At 45.7% G+C, this 19,334-nt stretch overlaps 1 protein-coding gene across 2 annotated transcripts in view; it reads left to right on the top strand.

Moving 5' to 3' along the window:
• The first annotated feature begins 4,765 nt into the window (after nucleotides 1-4,765).
• The window catches only part of TEDC2 (tubulin epsilon and delta complex 2), a 40,431-nt gene continuing 25,862 nt past the window's right edge, over nucleotides 4,766-19,334 (top strand). For both annotated transcript variants that reach the window (XM_040439281.1, XM_040439280.1), the window contains exons 1-4: nucleotides 4,766-4,836; nucleotides 6,608-6,679; nucleotides 6,821-6,919; nucleotides 10,349-10,407. In XM_040439281.1, the coding sequence (XP_040295215.1) occupies nucleotides 6,654-6,679; nucleotides 6,821-6,919; nucleotides 10,349-10,407 (184 nt within the window). In that variant the 5' untranslated portion in view covers nucleotides 4,766-4,836; nucleotides 6,608-6,653. The remainder of the gene's footprint in view (nucleotides 4,837-6,607; nucleotides 6,680-6,820; nucleotides 6,920-10,348; nucleotides 10,408-19,334) is intronic.

Raw genomic sequence — 19,334 nt, 5'->3', positions numbered from 1 at the left:
ACAGAAAGGATACAAATTGAATAAAAGAGAGCACTTAATCCTATTACAATGCAATTATAAAATTAATTAAGTCCCCCCCGAGCGCTGGCAGCGAAGCAGAACGATTAGTCGGTTATCTCACAAAGAAGGCGGTTTTCATAACCAGCACAACCACATATTGACACTTATGATATTACCGACACCCGGCGCGGCAGCAGCAGCAACAAAATAATGAAAAATGGTAACTTTTCCATTTCACACTCACTTATCAGTAATTGCCCAGGTTTAATAAGCAGATGTGGAACTTTTCCCCGCGCATGAATGCAAAATATGGTCTCCGCGTCTGGAAATGTTTAGAGATGCTGATTAGTCAGATCAATCCTTCACGCAAAATAGCTGCGATTTCAGCAGAAAAAAAATAAAAATCAGGATGCATTCAGAGAGTTCATTGTGTGCACAGCTGATCTGCAGAAATACCGCAGTACCGAAATCCTAGGCGATGTGGAGCACGCAGATGGGGAAGACCAATGGAAGATGAAAATCAGCGGGGCACGGTGGATGTATTGCATCCGATTTGTACATGGGCGCCAGAACGACGGTGCACATAGGCTTGTATGCCTTCTGTAAAGGCTCCAAAAGATGCAAAGTTTGGCGCATTAAATGGTTGTGGCGAATTTTGCGACTTTTTTTCTTTCTTAAAAAAACGTAAGAAGGAATGGGGCGGGCATGGGTGACTGTAGCCGGCCTGGCTCATTTATTATAATCCATACCAGCTTCCTTGCTGGTACAGATTTCCGTTTTGGCGCACGGACCTGCATAGAAGCGGTGTGCATTACATAATAATTATGGCACATCTGATGCCAGCAGATAACTGGGCGTGTAATACGCTAGACTTAAAGGGGTTCTCCGAGCTTTTAATATTGATGACCTATCCTCAGATCTGCGGGCGGTCCGACACCCCCGCCGATCAGCTGTGCGCGCCGTTTACACATGCAGTCTCCCTTCTCTCTTCCTACTATGTCTATCCTGAGGATAGGTCAGCAATATTAAAAGCCTGGAGAACCCCTTTAATAAATGTCCCACTTTGTCTTCGAAGTGTTGTCTAATGGCATCTCCCGAGTCGTGCTGGCATATTGGTTGAGGCTGGTTATACCACCATGCCAGCGCTGTAAAGAAGACCAATGGAATTGTGACCTCCCCACTACCAGTACCTATCTTTGAGGGCTCATGCACCCGAACGTATTTTCTTTCTGTGTCCGTTCCGTTTTTTTTTTGCGGACCGTATGCAGAAGCATTCATTTCAATGGGTCCGCAAAAAAAACGGAAGGTACTACGTGTGCATTCCGTTTCCATTCTACAAAAAACTAGAACATGTCCTATTATTGTCCGCATTAAGGACAAGGAGAATACTGTCCTATTAGGGGCCAGCAGTTCCTTTCCGCAAAGTACGGAATGCACGCGGATGTCATCCGGATTTTTTCCGAATCCGTTTTTTTTGCGGACCGCAAAATACATACGGTCGTGTGCATGAGCCCTTATAGAGCCTGGCATCTGCACATCTTTGCTGCGTGCTAAACAACAGCTCTGGAAGGGAAAATGCATACCCCCTGGCTGTTAACGCCGAATATATATACGGCATTATGCATCCGTGGGTGTATAAAGCGGGCGGCCACTGCAGTGACCCTGCTCCATACGGGGCGGGTGCCGGTGTCTCATACAGCTGGCACCCGCCCTCATTGACGGGGAGCGGCAATCGTCGTAACAGAAACAAAATGAAAAACACGCAATTTTCCATTTTTTTTGTCATCTTGCCCCCCCCCCAAGAAATTAAATAATAATGGTGATCAAAACGTCGTACATACTACAAAAATGGTATCAATAAAAACTACAGTTTGTTATGCAAAAAACAGGCCCTCATACAGCTCTGTAGAGCGAAATATTAAAAAGTTATGGCTGTCAGAATATAGCAATGCAAAAAAAAATTAGATTTTTCTAAAAGTTTTAATTTTTTTTTAAGTAGTAAAAAAAAAACTATGCAAGTTTGATATCACCGCATTTGTATTGAGCCGCAAAATAAGAAGGTCAGGTCATTTTTAGTGCATAGTGAACGCTGTGATGTAAAAACCGCCCAAATCTTGGTCATCAGTGGCATGCATGGCACGCTGTGGCAATTTTTTTTTTACACTAAGCCATGTCTCTTAACTCTGCCTGAAGCCTATTTATACACTCCCAATCACACCCAGTCGCCTTTGTGCCCCCACACAGTAGTTATGCCCCTACACAGTGCCCTCTCCGTAGTTATCTCCCTTGGTGCCTCCACCCACAGTAGAGTGCCCCCTTACAGCAGTGAAGCTTGTATTACTCACCTAGCCCCGTTCCCCCGGTGAATAGAGCACATATTGCTCAACCTAGCGGCAAGTGTGAGGAAGTGACATCATCGTGCCTGCTGCACACTGAGCACCATTCCCCAGCCTGTGCGCTCTGGTATTCAGGCTTGCAGGTGCGATTAGGTCCTAGGTGGACGTACCCTTAGGCCCCTTTTTCACACCAGCGAGTATTCCACGCATTGCGCCCGCACTGAATCCGGACCCATGCATTTCAATGGGTCTGTGTACATGGGCGTTGTTTTTCACGCATCACTTGTGCGTTGCGTGAAATTCACAGCATGTTCTATAGTCTGCGTTTTTCACGTAACGCTGGCCCCATAGAAGTGAATGGGGCTGCGTGAAAAACGCAAGCAAGTGCGGATACGATGCGTTTTTCACTGATGGTTGTTTGGAAACCTTCAGTTTTTTTATCACGCGCGTGAAAAACGCATCAATGCATATTTCACCCACGCGATAAAAACTGAACCACTGAACGCAATCGCATCCAAAACTGACTGAACTTGCTTGCGAAATGGTGCGAGTTTCACTGAACGCATTTGGAGCCAATCCGTATAATTTGTGTGAAAGAGGCCTTACACAGCTTCCGGGTGACATCACTGCACTGAAAGGGGGATATCAAATCTGGTGCAAAGGGCATGTCAACCAATGAGATTCCATTTTTCATTTTTCGGAGGCCCTTTGGAGAACAAAATCAGCGACCTGATTGGTTGCTATGGTCAATGACTCCACTTTTGCGCCAGTTTCTCCCCAATGGCCTGAAGGCCATATTTATGAAGCCACTTGTTAAAGTTTGCATAATAGCTGTGCTTCTTTGTACAATCACCCGACACCGCCGCCGATCAGCTGTTTGAGAAGGCAGCGGCGCTCCAGCAGCGCCGCGGGGTTCTCACTGTTTACCGCAGGCCCAGTGATGTCACGACTAGTATCAACTTGCCTGGGCGGGGCTAAGCTCTGTTCACTTGAATGGAGCTTAGCCCCGCCCAGGCACGTTGATACTAGTCGTGACATCACTGGGCCGGCGGTAAAGAGTGAGAAGGCAGCAGTGCTGCCTTCTCAAACAGCTGATCGGCGGGGGTCCGATGATCTATCCAGAGGATAGATCATCAGTTTAAATAAAGTGCAGAACCCCTTTAAGGAACAGGTGTTTTTTTTTGGGCTTACCTAATGTCTGTTTCAGCCATATTATTGTCAGTTTCTGCTGCACAGCTAGGTGCATTTCACTCAGAAGCAAGGGGCATATCTCTTCTGTGAAGTCTGCCAGCACTGTACTGCTGTGACTTTCTTTCCTTTACTTCTCACTATGTTTCCAGCTCTGGAGCTCACACAACAGATAAGGAGGGGAGAAATCACACTTACAGACACACAGGACGCTCCTATAATCTTCAGAAGTAGAGATGAGAGAATTTCATATTCACGCTTCGTTTACTGGTAAAAGGTGAAATGCGTTATAGATTCCGTTACCACGGACCATAACGCAATTCTACGACGGAATGCATTACGGAATGCTTTTAGAGGTATTCCGTTATTCATTCCGTCATAATAGTAGTCTATGGGCTGCAAAACGGATCCGTTCCGTTTCCGTTAAAGCAGTCCTTTATCAGGCTCAGGATCTCAGCTAGCTCTGACGCCCCCCACTTCCCCTCAGCCGTCTTCTGAGTCTCTGTTACCAGGGACGGATCTTGCCTGAGAGCAGACAGTGGACTGCAACATAGATGGAAGTGAGACCCCTAGTGGCCACCACTTTACAGCTTTTTTTCAGGTGGATGCAGGCAGATTTTTTAAATGAGGTCATTTAGAAATTTGCTAGTTACGCCATTCACTATTAAATGAAATAAAATTGTGTGACAGTAGAGTGACCCTTTAAGTCATAAGCGTCATTTTATTTTTGCTTCAAGTGTAAATTTGGGGAACACAGGGAGCAAGGGAACACTATGAACCCCCCAAATTTGCTAGTGCTTCCAAGGCTACACCCCATTCCTCAAAAAGCATGCCCTATAATGAGGAATATTGTACATGCAGCGCCATTCTGACGGTCTGTCTCGGAAAATTCTCCTCAGTATAGCACTGCAGCAGTGTAACTGAAGCGCATGTCACCCCTATAGTAGACCGCAGTTTACAAATGTGCAGCCTCATTGTAAACGCGGTAGCAGACTGTAAGAAAAACCATCAGGATTCTACAAAAAAAAAAAAAAAAAACGCATCTCAACAGTCTAAAGTGTCAATAAAGTTCGGTTTAAAAAAAAAATCTCCCGCCTTCTGCGCTTGAAATAAAAGACGTCCACTCATAGGCTATTCGTCCTCGCTCTTGGATGTATTACGTTCGTTGATTGGCGGAGCGGTTAGGCTTGCCCTGCATAGTAACGGTTGCTAAGGCCGGTAGTTCACTTCTCGCTCCTCTACTTCCTCTGGGCTGATGGTCGGGTTCTTTCCCGGGCGTTCTGCGGTGTGACGTCCAGGATCTGGCGGGCAGGTAATGGGCACAACTATGGCTGCCGCCGTGGGTATCAGTCTTACTTTCTAGTCGATCCTCTAATTTAGTTTACTTCCGGCTACAGGTGACTACAGTCTGCAGTGACGTCATCATGGTCCCCTCCCCGAGTCCCACCACTTGCAGCCATCAGAGAGGAGTCTTACGTGATGGCTGTGGGTTATTAATTTTTTTTAAATTTGAGAAGAGTATTCTACCGATTATTTTTTATGATTAATCGGGTAATCTAATAAGAAAAAATGAATTTATAGACGGTTTTCCTTTATAAAAACTCATCAGTCCCTAACACCCTTCGTTACCCCCCCCCCCCCCCCCCCCCGCACAATCAGCCCTAGTGCATCAGCTTGCCCCCCCAGTGCCATCAGCTTGCCCCCCCAGTGCCATCAGCTTGCCCCCCAGTGCCATCAGCTTGCCCCCCCCCCCCAGTGCCATCAGCTTGCCCCCCCCCAGTGCCATCAGCTTGCCCCCCCCCCAGTGCCATCAGCTTGCCCCCCCCCAGTGCCATCAGCTTGCCCCCCCCCAGTGCCATCAGCTTGCCCCCCCCCAGTGCCATCAGCTTGCCCCCCCCCAGTGCCATCAGCTTGCCCCCCCCAGTGCCATCAGCTTGCCCCCCCCAGTGCCATCAGCTTGCCCCCCCCAGTGCCATCAGCTTGCCCCCCCAGTGCCATCAGCTTGCCCCCCCAGTGCCATCAAGGCATAAGCTGTGAAGCATCATGCCTGGTAGATGCCAGCTACCACAATAAGTTGCATGACCCGCATACCGCTGTAAACTGGCACTGAGCCCTGATCCCACATGGTTAACGTAAAGTTAGGACATAAAGTGCTGCACCAGCGTGACCCGTCATGTCATCCTTTAGTGCCAGCTCATGGTACCAGCATCACCTGTTACACCAGCCTCACTCCCCAGGCTCCTCACCTCCTTGATCATGTCCCGCTTCTGCTTGACATAAGGATCCCCAGGCTGCTTGCCCACCACTCCGATAGGCTCTTGTAAGGGCCGGGGATTTAAGCTGCCCGCGGCCGTGCCCCTGCTCTGCGCCCGCAGCCGTCATTCTCCTCCTGGATCTCCCCCTTGATCTGTTCGGGCGGCCGGTTCAGCGTGTGGTTGGCTTCCTGCAGCGCCCTCTCATGTTCCTCCCGGAGGCAACCTCTTCATCCTGCAGCCTAGGACTAAAGGGGGTGCGCTGTGGAGGAGGCTGCTGGAAGAACACTCCACACTGAAAGGCAGCAGACTGCCGACCGGCATGGCAGCTGGACGCGCGCACAAAGTTTCCCTCGGTGGAGTGCAGCAAGGTACGGGCCAGCGGGTGACCACGGAGCGGTGAGTTAGCAAGCGCTTCACTCCTGCTCCGTGGTCACATGACACAAACGAATTACTCGAATTACTCGATTTAAGCGAGTAATCGTTTCAGCCCTAGTCCCATGTTCATATCTGCCCGCATTGCTGACAAAAATTAAGTTTTAATATATGCAAATGAGCCTCTAGGAGCAACGGGGGCGTTACCATTACACCTAGAGGCTCTGCTCTCTCTGCAACTGCTGCGCCCTCACCACTTTGAATGACAGGGTCAGGTGTGATGACATTTGCACTGCCTGGTCCTGTCAATCAAAGTGCAGAGAGAGCAGTGCTTCTAGGTGTAACGGCAACGCCCCCGTTGCTCCTATCCGCGCAACGTCATCAGAATATAAGCTGTTGTGGTTTCTTTTCTTTGCTTATCTAGTATTGTGTTCTTCTGCATTTTTTCCCCCTTATGTGACAGAGGACAGGATTTTCTTGGGCTGGTTCAGATGCCTCCACGATGTTGTCTTCGGCCTGCTCTCACAGGTACCACCAGTCTTCAGATACCTATATACGCTAATTGTTTTTCTTTTTTCGGACCCATTTATTTTGTGCATTGTATCTCACCTGACGTTGTATATAACAGAATGCATCTGCTGTACTGTACATTCATCTCTGCTCCCACAGGCTGCTGTCCCTGCTGAATCAGGCTCTTCTTAGGTGCAAAGAAGAAGAGAAGCAACTTGAAGAACAGCTTAGGCAGTGGCGATCACTTCTAGACAACTGGTATGTCTTAGAATTGTATTTTTTTTAAATTCTGAGGTTACATGGACATAGTTTTAGGTCATACCAACAATTTGCCATGACTTATGTCATGATAAACTCTTTGTCATATAGAAGATCGAAAAATATCACATGGTTTGTCTAGTCCCACATGTATAGACAGCTTAAAAGTGTAATCTGCTGTGTACCTGCACAGTCAAGGTACCTGGTGTGTGCCAGTATGTGTGACGGGCCCTGCAGGTGTCACCTAGCCCTTAAAGCTCTTAAAGGGGTATTCCACATAGAAGACACTATTTTCTATCCACAGAATAGGGATTGCTCACTGTCGTGGGTCCAACTGCTGGGACCCACTTTGACCTTGAGAATAGGGGTGCTGTTCCCCCCATCCTTATAGAGTGACAGTTTGCGGGCCGCAATACGGGCACGGCCATGTGCACGAGGCCTCAGTTAGTTATCCCTTAAGCTGTCCTAGAATATAGCAATGTTTTGTTATTCTGTGATCTCATACATCAGGGATGGCCAACCTGAGGCTCTCCAGCTGTTACAAAACTACAACTCCCAGCATGCCCACATAGGGGTGGGCGATATAGGCAATATAGGCGATATGCAATATAAATTTGTGCCACGATATGGATTTTGTGCATATCGCCTATATCGCCGGACCGCAATATGACCACAGAGCGGTAGTGAATGATCGTGCTCTCGGCGCGCACCATGTTCTCCTGAGCCGGCACAGTGGAGAAGGAGGGAGTCCCTCCCTCCCCACTGTGCGCGGCTGCCGCTGGCCACTGCCTACAGCTTTCAGCCTACAGCAGGGCATGGGGGGGGGAGTTGTAGTTTTACAGCAGCTGGAGAGCCGCAGGTTGGCCATCCCTGTCATACATAATGAAATGGAAGTACAAAGTGTGCGATTCTCTTAGGCCTTTTTCACACGGGCGTCCCGGATTTGCTCCGGATGCGTCGCGTGTGCATTGCGGGAAACCCGAGCGAGTAGGCACGCAATTGCAGTCAGTTTTGACAGCGATTGCGTTCCGATGTTCAGTTTTTTCCACGCGAGTGCAATGCGTTTTGCACGTGCGTGAGAAAAAAACTGAATGTGGTACCCAGACCCGAACCCGGACTTCTTCACTGAAGTTCAGGTTTGGGTTAGGTGTTCTATTCACTTTATTATTTTCCCTTATAACATGGTTATAAAGGAAAATAATAGCATTCTTTATACAGAATGCTTACTAAAATGTGGATTGAGGGGTTAAATTTTTTTTTTTAAAATTAACTCACCTCATCCAATTGATCGCGCAGCCGGCATCGTCTTTTTGCTGCTTCTTTCAGGACCTGCAAAAGGACCTTTGAAGTAATCGCGCTCACCCCGTGGTGATGCGTGAAAATCACCGCTCATCTGCACGGCCCCATTGAAGTGAATGGGTCCGGATTCAGTGCGGGTGCAATGCGTTCACCTCACACATTGCACCCGCATGGAATTCTCGCCTGTGTGAAAGGGGCCTTAAAGTGTCTGTCTCAGTCCCAGTAAAAGCATATGAAAACCATTAAAGGGCGTCTCTTGCTGTAATAACCACTGTAGAGTGCGGCTAAGAGGAGGACTGTGACTTGTTAACCTGTAGTGGTGGCTGCAGGTAGAATGTGTGGTGGACACCACTTTTCCCAGCTATGGCTACATACAAATGACTGTATGTATTTTGCGGACTGCAGATTGCAAAATACATATTCTGTCCGTGTTGCATCTGCATATTATTATTTTTTTTGCAGTCCCATTGACTTCAGTGGGACCGTGGTCCGCAGTTTGTGGACAAGTGTAGAACACGTTCTATCTATTTTGTGGAACGGACATACGGATGCCGAAAGCCCACTAATAATCAATGGGCTTTCCGCATCCATATGTCTGTTCCACACAAAGATAGAATATGTCTGCAATATGCAAACCACTGACCTATAGATGTCAGTAGGGGTCATTTATTATCCTGAAATACTCCTATATTAGGCGTATTTCCGGTTCAGATTTCGGCGCAACGGTTAGTTGCACCGCAGTCTGCGACTTTTGCCCACTTACGCCAGCACTAAGGCCCCTATCACACGGGCGAGTTTTCAGCGCGGGTGCAATCCATGAGGTGAACGCATTGCACCCGCACTGAATCCGGACCCATTCATTTCTATAGGGCTGTGCACATGAGCAGTGATTTTCACGCATCACTTGTGTGTTGCGTGAAAATCGCAGCAAGCTCTATTTTGTGCGTTTTTCACCCAACGCAGGCCCCATAGAAGTGAATGGGGCTGCGTGAAAATCGCAAGCAAGTGCGGATGCGGTGCGATTTTCACGCACGGTTGCTAGGAGACGATCGGGATGGGGACCCGATCATTATTATTTTCCCTGGGCAATCAGTGGATTTCTGCAGGTTCTGGTCCTAAGACCACCTGCGATCTGCTGATCTAGGCCTCATGTACACAACCATGTCAGTTTTGCAGTCCGCAAACTGTGGATGCGGTCTGTGTGCCATCCGTATTTTTATTTTTTGGGCGGACCCCAATGTGTTTTGCACGCGCGTGATAAAAAACTGAATGTGGTACCTAGACCCGAACTTTGTCACAGAAGTTCAGGTTTGGGTTCAAGGTTGTGTAGATTGTATTATTTTCCCTTATAACATGGTTATAAGGGAAAATAATAGCATTCTGAATACAGAATGCATAGTACAATAGGGCTGGAGGGGTTAAATTTTTTTTAAAAATAAGTTAACTCACCTTTATCCACTTGTTCGCGCAGTCCGGCATCTCTTCTGTCTTCATCTGTGAGGCAAAGGACCTGTGGTGATGTCACTGTGCTCATCACATGGTCCATCACCTGATCCATCTCCATGGTGATGGATCATGTGATGAGCGTAGTGACGTCATCAAAGGTCCTATTCCTCAAAGAAGAAGACAGAAGAGATGCCGGCTGCGCGAACAAGTGGATAAAGGTGAGTTAAATTATTTAGATTTTTTTTTTTTAACCCCTCCAGCCCTATTGTACTATGCATTCTGTATTCAGAATGCTATTATTTTCCCTTTATAACCATGTTATAAGGGAAAATAATACAATCTACACAACCTTGAACCCAAACCTGAACTTCTGTGAAAAAGTTCGGGTCTAGGTACCACATTCAGTTTTTTATCACGCGCGTGCAAAACACATTGGGGTCCGCCCAAAAAATAAAAATACGGATGGCACACAGACCGCATCCACAGTTTGCGGACTGCAAAACTGACATGGTTGTGTACATGAGGCCTAGATCAGCAGATCGCAGGTGGTCTTAGGACCAGAACCTGCAGAAATCCACTGATTGCCCATGGATCTTTCTTCTGAAAAAACGGTTGTCCTTTTGAGAAAAAAACCTTTCGACATCTTCAGACAGTGGCGTTCACTATTTTTTATTTTTTTTCCAGTAGGGATAATGATAGCTGTGATCTCTTGAATCAAGATGAAGTAGCAATCGAGACTCAAGGTAAGTGATTTGCTATTACTTTAAAAACTGATTGTGAATTCTGTTTTAGCACATCTCCTCTATTCTACTATTTAAAGGTGCCCAAAAATGGTATTCTAACCCAAAACTGTACTGCAGGTGATGAGGCTAGGCTCTCCTGTATGTTATTTACTGCAACCTGATGGTACGAGCCAGTGGTTAGGTGAATGCACGGTTCTAAAATAGATTTCTAAAGTCAGGTTCACACTTTACTTATTATATATTCACATTACATATTTGCAGTTATTTTTTTCAGCAGCTGCCAGGTGTGAATCGGATTATAAGGCTGACGGCTACCTGCCGTTTTGCCACATGTTCTGTCAGTTACATGGCAGGTTAGCAGTCTTTTGCTGAGACTCTTAATTCTGAGGTGACAACCAGTCTAGCGGTACTGTGCTGCACGGTTTCTTCTTCTTTTTTCAAACGGGAAGAAAAAACGTGTGTAAATTGGAGAAATATTTATGTCAGATTATGGCTGCTACTCTAACATCGGATTTACTATGCATAGTGATATACTTCAGAAAATGGCGGACATTTTATTTAGGGCTCATGCACACGACCGTGTTTTTGTCTGCATTTTTTTGCAGGTCTGATGAGGACCCTTTCACTTCACTGGGGCCGCAAAAGGTGTGGACAGCGCTCCATGTGTGATCCGCATCCATATGTCTGTTTCGCGGCACCCGCAAAAAAATTAGAACATGTCCTATAGTTGTCCGTTTTACAGACAATGATATGACTGTTCTATCGATGGCAGGACGTTCCGTTCAGGAAAAGACAGAACACACACGGCCGGTATCTATGTCTTGTGGACTGCAAAAATGACTACGGCCTTTCGCCATGGGAGGAGAGGGGCATATTGTTTCTAGGCCAAATTCAATCACATGGAATGTTTAAATCTTTTACCCAACTCCAGGAAGAGTTTGGCCTACCCAAAACGGCATTTTTTCAATTCCTCCAATTAAGACATGCATGTCAAACGCAATTTCCAAAGGGTATTGTAATTGTCGCCTCTCCTCCTGTGGTGAAACAGTTACTGGAGGGCAGGTCTGCCAAAGGCCTGATATCCCGACTATATAAATTTATAATTGACGCCAATGCTTCCTCAACTCCCTTGGTGGTAAAAGGAAAATGGGAAGAGGATATAGGGACAATATCTCAAGAACAATGGACTGATGTTCTGGCTTTAAAGAGGACCTTTCATTACAAGAGCAGGCTCCTCCCAGTTGAGCCGAAAATCAGAAGCTACCGGAGCCTATACCGGGAGAACGGAGCGGCGCCCAGGGATAATAGTAAGTGCAGGGAGATCCCTGGGCGCCGCTCTCCATGTCTGTATGCTTATTTTAGATTTTTTATTGTAATGAAAGGTCCTCTTTAACTACTAGTCTTACACTGAACGAATCTCAGAGATTGTCTCAGCTATACTTAATACACCGAGTGTATAGAACCCCAAAATTTCTATTTAAAATAGGCGCACGACCGGACTCCACATGCCCTCGCTGTGGAGCAACAGAAGCGACATTGCTTCATATGGTTTGGAATTGGCAAAAATTGGGGAAATATTGGGAAGATATACGTGAAATCATAACAGTTACGACTCAGATAAGATTGCCTAATGATCCCAGAGTCTGTGTATTGGGTATACTGAATTCTCCAGGAATAGACGATAAAATGTCTCTATGTATTCACAGAATGCTGTTTCAGGCGAGGGTTTTAATTGCTAAACATTGGATACCGGGAAATCCACCCAACACACAGGAATATATAAATGGGTTGAATACAGTTTTACGCCTTGAAAGAGGGGTTTATGTCAAAAGAAAATGTCCAAACAAATTCCTGTTAATATGGAAGGGCTGGTTGGAAGCTGGGAGTCTGGCTTCATTAGCACTGACAAGAGATTGCATAAGAGGGCAATTATCCCTACTGGGCCACTTACCTTAAAGGGGTTGTCCGGGTTCAGAGCTGAACCCGGACATCCCTCCATTTTCACCCAGGCAGCCCCCCTGACATGAGCATCGGAGCAGTTCATGCTCTGATGCTCTACTTTGCCCTGAGCTAAATGGCACAGGGCAAAGGCATTTTTGGGAGTTCGGGTGACGTACCGGGGCTCTCCATGGGGCTGACAGGAACCCCGGTGACGTCACCGGCACTGATGGGCGGGATTTAGCTCTGCCCTAGCCAGTAAAACGGCTAGGGCAGAGCTAAAGCCCGCCCCTCAGAGACGGTGACGTCACCGAACACACTGCCTGGCGAAAGTTACCGCCCGGCAGTGTGTTATTGAAAACAAAAAAGCCCGTGTCCTGCACGATTTAGTGCAGGGCACGGGAGCGCATCGGAGCATGAGATGCTCCGATGCTAGCCTCAGGGGGGCTGTCTGGGTGAAAAAAAAGGGTATGTCCGGGTTCAGCTCTGAACCCGGACAACCCCTTTAACACAAGCGGTCTACTGGGGAAAGTCGCACAACCACTTTAATATTGGCTCTCATTGAAATGGCCTTTTTGAGATATGATTAATAAATAAATAAAAATTATGTAACTATCTCTCTGCGGGATCAAACAAAGGGTGGGGGGGGGGGGTTGGTTGGACGTTAAGTAGTTATTTAATATTATTTTTGTAATGTCCTGTATTTTTATAGTATCAAGTTTCTGTCTATGTAACTTATATTACGCTGACTCGATGTTACTATAGTGATGGATCCATTATGTTGCTAAGAACTTGATGGATAGACTGACAGGATCTTTGTTATTGTAAACAAATCTTTATTTTGTTAATAACTTTATTGACAATCAATAAAAATGATTCTGATTAAAAAATAAATAAATGGCTACGGCCATGTGCATGAGCCCTTAAAGAGAGGATTCACCTTTTGAAGCCATTTTACAGTTTTGGAAATGGCTCATGGCCTCAACCCTGACGTAGGGATGAGCTGATCGCTACAGGTCGAGCTTCTCAAACCCTGATGATAAGCTTTTATTGCTGAAGGAAGCCACTGCTGGCCAGACACTGGAAAAGTATTAGATGGCGGTCATTCAATGTAATGCATGGATGGGCCAGATCCAGGGGTGGCCTGAAAACTTAGTGGCCCTGGGAAAAAAAAAGTAAAAGTGCCCTATTTTGTAGTGGGGCTCAAACTGACAGGGTCAACAGAAGTAGACGGGGTCATCAATACCGCATGGCAGCACATTGTACCACAGTGCATCATTAAATACTGCCCCAGCAGCACAAAATACCTCCACAAAAACTGACCCTCTTTGGTTGCCAGTAGGGATGAGCGAATCAACTTCAGATGAAACATCCGAAGTTGATTCGTATAAAACTTTGTTTCAATACTGTACGGAGCGAGCGCTCCGTACAGTATTAGAATGTATTGGCTCCGATGAGCCGAAGTTATTACTTCGTGAAGTCTCGTGAGACTTCGCATAATAACTTCAGAAATTGATTTATACTGTAAAAAAACATTTCCCGAACTCTGGTTCGGTTCTAAGGTACCACTTGGAACCGAACCAGAGTTCGGGAAATGGCGCTCTAAAAACTTTGTATAAATATATCAGGGGTCAGTACAGAGATCTCTCCCATCATCTATTTATCCCCAGTACTGTGACTGTGATGAGGGGCATCCTCTGCGTCTGGAGGAAAGAAGGTTTGTACACAAACATAGAAGAGGGTTCTTTACGGTAAGAGCAGTGAGACTATGGAGCTCTCTGCCTGAGGAGGTGGTGATGGTGAGTACAATAAAGGAATTCAGGAGGGGCCTGGATGTATTTCTGGAGTGTAATAATATTACAGGCTATAGCTACTAGAGAGGGGTCGGTGATCCAGGGAGTTATTCTGATTGCCTGATTGGAGTCGGGAAGGATTTTTTTTACCCTAAAATTAGGAAACTTGGCTTCTACCTCATGAGGTTTTTTCGCCTTCTTCTGGATCAAGTTACAGGACAACTGACTGAACTGGATGTACAGATGTCTTATTTCAGCCTTATAAACTGTTACTATGTATATCAGGGAGGTGACTGACAAGAGGACCTGGACATAAATGTGACCTTTTGAAGGCACTTTCAAAAATAGGATGAGTTAACCTTTGTTCCCTGTGGCTCTTGGCTCCTTTTCTGGTTGACTTCTTGAGAATGGAGAGACAGGCGAGATGCTGGTGGGTGACGTCACAACTGTGCCCTCCTGCTTCACTGTGTGTGCTAGTGATCGATTACAGGGGTCAGGACAGGGTGGGGGAGCGTGCCACTGAAGGTTCTCCGTCCTCATGACTATTGTTAGTGTTGTGGTAACTGCTCTTCCTTCCACTGAAGCATGTACTGTATTTCTGGACGGATTATGGCTCCAATATCGTGTCCAAACCGGACAGGTCGACAGTCAGCCCTAATATAGATAGATAAATATATATATAGTAGATGAAAAACGGACAGCACTCCAGGTAAAAGTTGATGGTGTTTATTCACCCATGTGGATGGCAACGTTTCAGCTCATACAAGAGCCTTTGTCAAGCTTGACAAAGGCTCTTGTATGAGCTGAAACGTTGCCATCCACATGGGTGAATAAACACCATCAACTTTTACCTGGAGTGCTGTCCGTTTTTCATCTACTATTGACGGGGTAAGCTGCTACATCCCTGGACATAGCACCCTTCCTGTGTTGTTCTTCCGGTGCCAAGGAAGTGTAACAAAGTCTTAAAGGGGTTCTGCACTTTGATGATCTATCCTCTGGATAGATCATCAGCATCTGACCGTCGGGGGTCCGACACCCGGGACCCCTGCAGATCAGCTGTTTGAGAAGGCAGCGGTGCTCCAGCAGCTTTTCACTGTTTCCCGCTGGCCCAGTGACGTCACGACTAGTATCACTGGCCTGGGCGCGGCTAAGCTCCATGCAAGTGAACTGAGCTTAGCCCCACCCAGGCAAGTTGATGCTAGTCGTGACGTCACTCGGCCGGCGGTAAACAGTGAGAAGGCTGGAGCGTCGCTGCCTTCTCAAACAGCTGATCGGCGGGGGTCCCGGGTGTCGGACTCCCGACGGTCAGATGCTGATCTATCCAGAGGATAGATCATCAGTTAAAACAAAGTGCAGAACCCCTTTAAGACTTCATCAGAGGTAATAGGGTTAAACATCTCCGGGGTTTATTACTGTAATTCTAAGACTGACATTTGACTGTAAAAAATAAATAAATATGAAAGCGGCGGGGTACTGCCCCCGTTCCTGAAAAGCTATTTAAATCCACTTAATATTTGCCGAACTTGACAATATTACGCTGAGAAGATTGGAAGCCCTCACAACAGGACCTATCTCGGGGACAGGCTCTGTAATACGTATTTAGATGAGAACAAGTTAATGTATGCTAATTCCCCGCTTGGCGACAAGTTCTCTTCTCCCGGTTTTGCGAGCAGAAGAAATAATATTCCGCTTTTCTATTTATAGAGCCATTTGTCTGGGGAATGAGATTCTTTTAATCAAAATGAATGCCCTAATTTGATGCCTGAGTGAAATTCGTGTTTTTTTAAAAAATTTTTTTATTCAGTGTATTCCAGCTAGTATTGTTTTCCCTCTGTTCACACAGACGCAGCCAGGGTTGCCCTCTGAAATCTCTAATTATCTCTTTTTCAAGTGGCATTACAATACTCTGAAACACATCTGCCTGGTACTACAGCGTCTCAGTGCATCAAAAGGAGGGAAAGGCCCTTTATATCGTGAATGCAGAATAAGCAGATGAGTGGCGCTCACACTTTCACGGCGCCTCTACTGATCCGCTTCAGCAAATAGCATTTATCATGTAGACAAAGTTCTTTACTAATATGCTTCAATATAGAGACGGAGTCAATAACGTTCCTCAATAATTTAGTTTTATTGATGCATCATTATAAAAAATGAACACGAAAACAATAAATATATATAGGGAATGCATTTAATAGGTAGATTCACAAGCCACTTATAGTCATTGATGTAATAGTGATGTGTGTTTTATTTTGACCTCGTCCTGTCTTTTATCCTTTGGTATAGTATTGGCACGTCAGTAATAAGAATGGACTCATTAGTCACGTATATTAATTTAAGCAGTTGTGATATATGTACTTAGTCCCGTGTAGAGAGGCCCTTTGGTATTCTGCTCATCAGGAATATTAATTTCAATATTTTTCCATCTTAAGACCGGTCTCCACATTATTCCACCTCCTTCGCCATTGCGCATGAAAGCCTTCCGGCGGGAACGCTTCTTTCCTTCTCCATGGAGACGGCGTCTCCGTCTCGGGGGCGGGGGAGAAGTGAATTATTCTCCAGCTGAGAGGACGGATCATGCGCCGTAAGATGGCGACTGTGAAGGTCATGTGATATGCTATGGGGCAGCTCATTGGTGGAGGCCCAATTTAAATATGTGGTAGATCCCCATGTATAGCCACTCCTCCTGACGAAGCTAGAAACGCGCGTAGAGGATCCCCTGCCACTCGCACTAAGGTACTTCTATATAAACACTGCATTATTCAGTCACTCTAACTTCGTATTGGCCAGTCTTTGTCCCTTCTCTTTATTGCATCTAATGAGTTGGTGGTGCGGTCGGTTTTGACATCACCGATTGCATCACAGAGAGGCACCATTTTGATTTTGGGGAGGAAGGACTTATAGGAAAGGCACCTATCCTGCACCTAAGTTTGTAGCTATATCATGCTCCGATTTCATGGATGCTTTTAGGTTAGATATGTTCTAATAAATATACGGGCACTACGAAGTTAGTGAAGTGCAATACAGTGGCATGGGTATATTTTTTGTATTCCCTACTTGTCTATATATATTTATTGTTTTCTTGTTTATTTTTTATAATGATGTATCTATAAAATGTATTAATTTTTAAGGAACGTTATTGACTCCTCTATATTGAAGCATATTATAACTGTGGAGTGTTTCAGTTAAGGTAATATTGTACCTAAGTGTAGGATCTATAAGGGTGATTACAAAGTTATTTACTAAGACACTTACTAATGTATTGTGATTGTCCATATTGCCTTCTTTGCTGGCTGGATTCATTTTTCCATCACATTATACACTGCTCTGACCACCCTGCAATCCAGCACTGGTGGTCGTGCTTGCACACTATAGAAAAAGCGCCGACCTCTCTGGTAGCAGGGACTGTGGGAGTGCGCATAGGCTGGAGCTTGTTCCTATAGTGTGCAAGCACGACCGCCGCTGCTGGATTGCAGGGTGGTCGTAACCATGGAAACGAGCAGTGTATAAGGCGATGGAAAACTGAATCAAGCCAGCAAAGGAGGCAATATGGCCAATCACAATACATTGGTAAGTGCCTTGTAGTAACTTTGTCTACATGATAAATGCCGTTTGCTGAAGCGAGACAACCCCTTTATTTTAATTATTTAACAAAGAATCCCATGCCTACCATTTCCTGGTCCCCCACCAGTCTCTGTTTACTGGGGAGCACCGATGACATGTGACACTGCAGCCAATCACTGTTTGTAGTGGTCATGCATCAACACCATGGAGGTCCCCGCTGTGACTAGTCATCTACGTGCTTAATGACAGAGATGGCGCTCTAATCTATCTCTGTCAGTCCCATAGAAGTGAATGGAACAGTGGTCACACGTGCACTACCAGTCGTTTCACGTGATGACCTCAGCGATCAGACACTTAGCCCCTCTTCAGGATAGGTGTTCTCTGTCAGAAAACACCTTTAAGGTGTCCATTATTTAACCTGAGGTATCGGACTGTGCCATAAATATAGATTTAGCTTTAGCTGGGAATGGAAGACAACACGCATGATATAGCAGAGAATATGTTTAAAAGCCATGTTTCCCTTTTGAGAATGCCATGGTTCTAAATCCAGCTCCCTGAAACAAGCCCTGGGTAATGGCACGTGCCACATGACTGCTGTCGCTTTACTTAGTGGGAGTTGGTAGCTACGGATCGTTTGAGCTTTTTATAGCATTACTATGTTGTAAAAGCTGTGAACTAGTATCTGCAATGCTCTTTTCACGCCGAGGAGTATGTGGAGGAGGATTTTGATTTGTGTGGGCGGTTCTTCTCTAGGAAATGGAAATTGCAAACGCTTACCCTTGAATTACCTGTTCTGGAAAAGCCATTTTAATAATGCATATACAATGCACGGTTATAATCTTACCCCATGAGACCTGACAGAATTGACAGTAGAACTGAGGTTTCCTTTTAAGTCCCGTGTCTAGGAGGGCAGTGATGGCTAATCTCCAGCTGTGGTAAAACTACGACTCCCAGCATGCTACATTTTATTTCTATGGAGTTCTGAGAACAGCCAAGCAAGGGGGCATCTTGGGAGTCGTAGTTTTACCACAGCTGGAGTGCCGGAGGTTAGCCATCACAGTTCTAGTGTGTCAGGTCCACATAGCATCCCTATATATACTCAGAGGGTATTTGGGAATTGCTGTCCAATATGGTAGCCACAATACGGCTTGGGACCCTCATCATGATCTACAGTACAGACCAAAAGTTTGGACACACCTTCTCATTCAAAGAGTTTTCTTTATTTTCATGACTATGAAGGCATCAAAACTATGAATTAACACATGTGGAATTATATACATAACAAACAAGTGTGAAACAACTGAAAATATGTCATATTCTAGGTTCTTCAAAGTAGCCACCTTTTGCTTTGATTACTGCTTTGCACACTCTTGGCATTCTCTTGATGAGCTTCAAGAGGTAGACCCCTGAAATGGTTTTCACTTCACAGGTGTGCCCTGTCAGATTTAATAAGTGGGATTTCTTGCCTTATAAATGGGGTTGGGACCATCAGTTGCGTTGAGGAGAAGTCAGGTGGATACACAGCTGATAGTCCTACTGAATAGACTGTTAGCATTTGTATTATGGCAAGAAAAAAGCAGCTAAGTAAAGAAAAACGAGTGGCCATCATTACTTTAAGAAATGAAGGTCAGTCAG

This window comes from Bufo bufo, chromosome 7, assembly GCF_905171765.1.
Source record: "Bufo bufo chromosome 7, aBufBuf1.1, whole genome shotgun sequence".
In the NCBI taxonomy this organism is placed as follows: domain Eukaryota; kingdom Metazoa; phylum Chordata; class Amphibia; order Anura; family Bufonidae; genus Bufo; species Bufo bufo.
The sequence above is the reverse complement of the archived record's forward strand: the minus strand, read 5'-3'. Positions and strand labels throughout refer to the sequence as shown.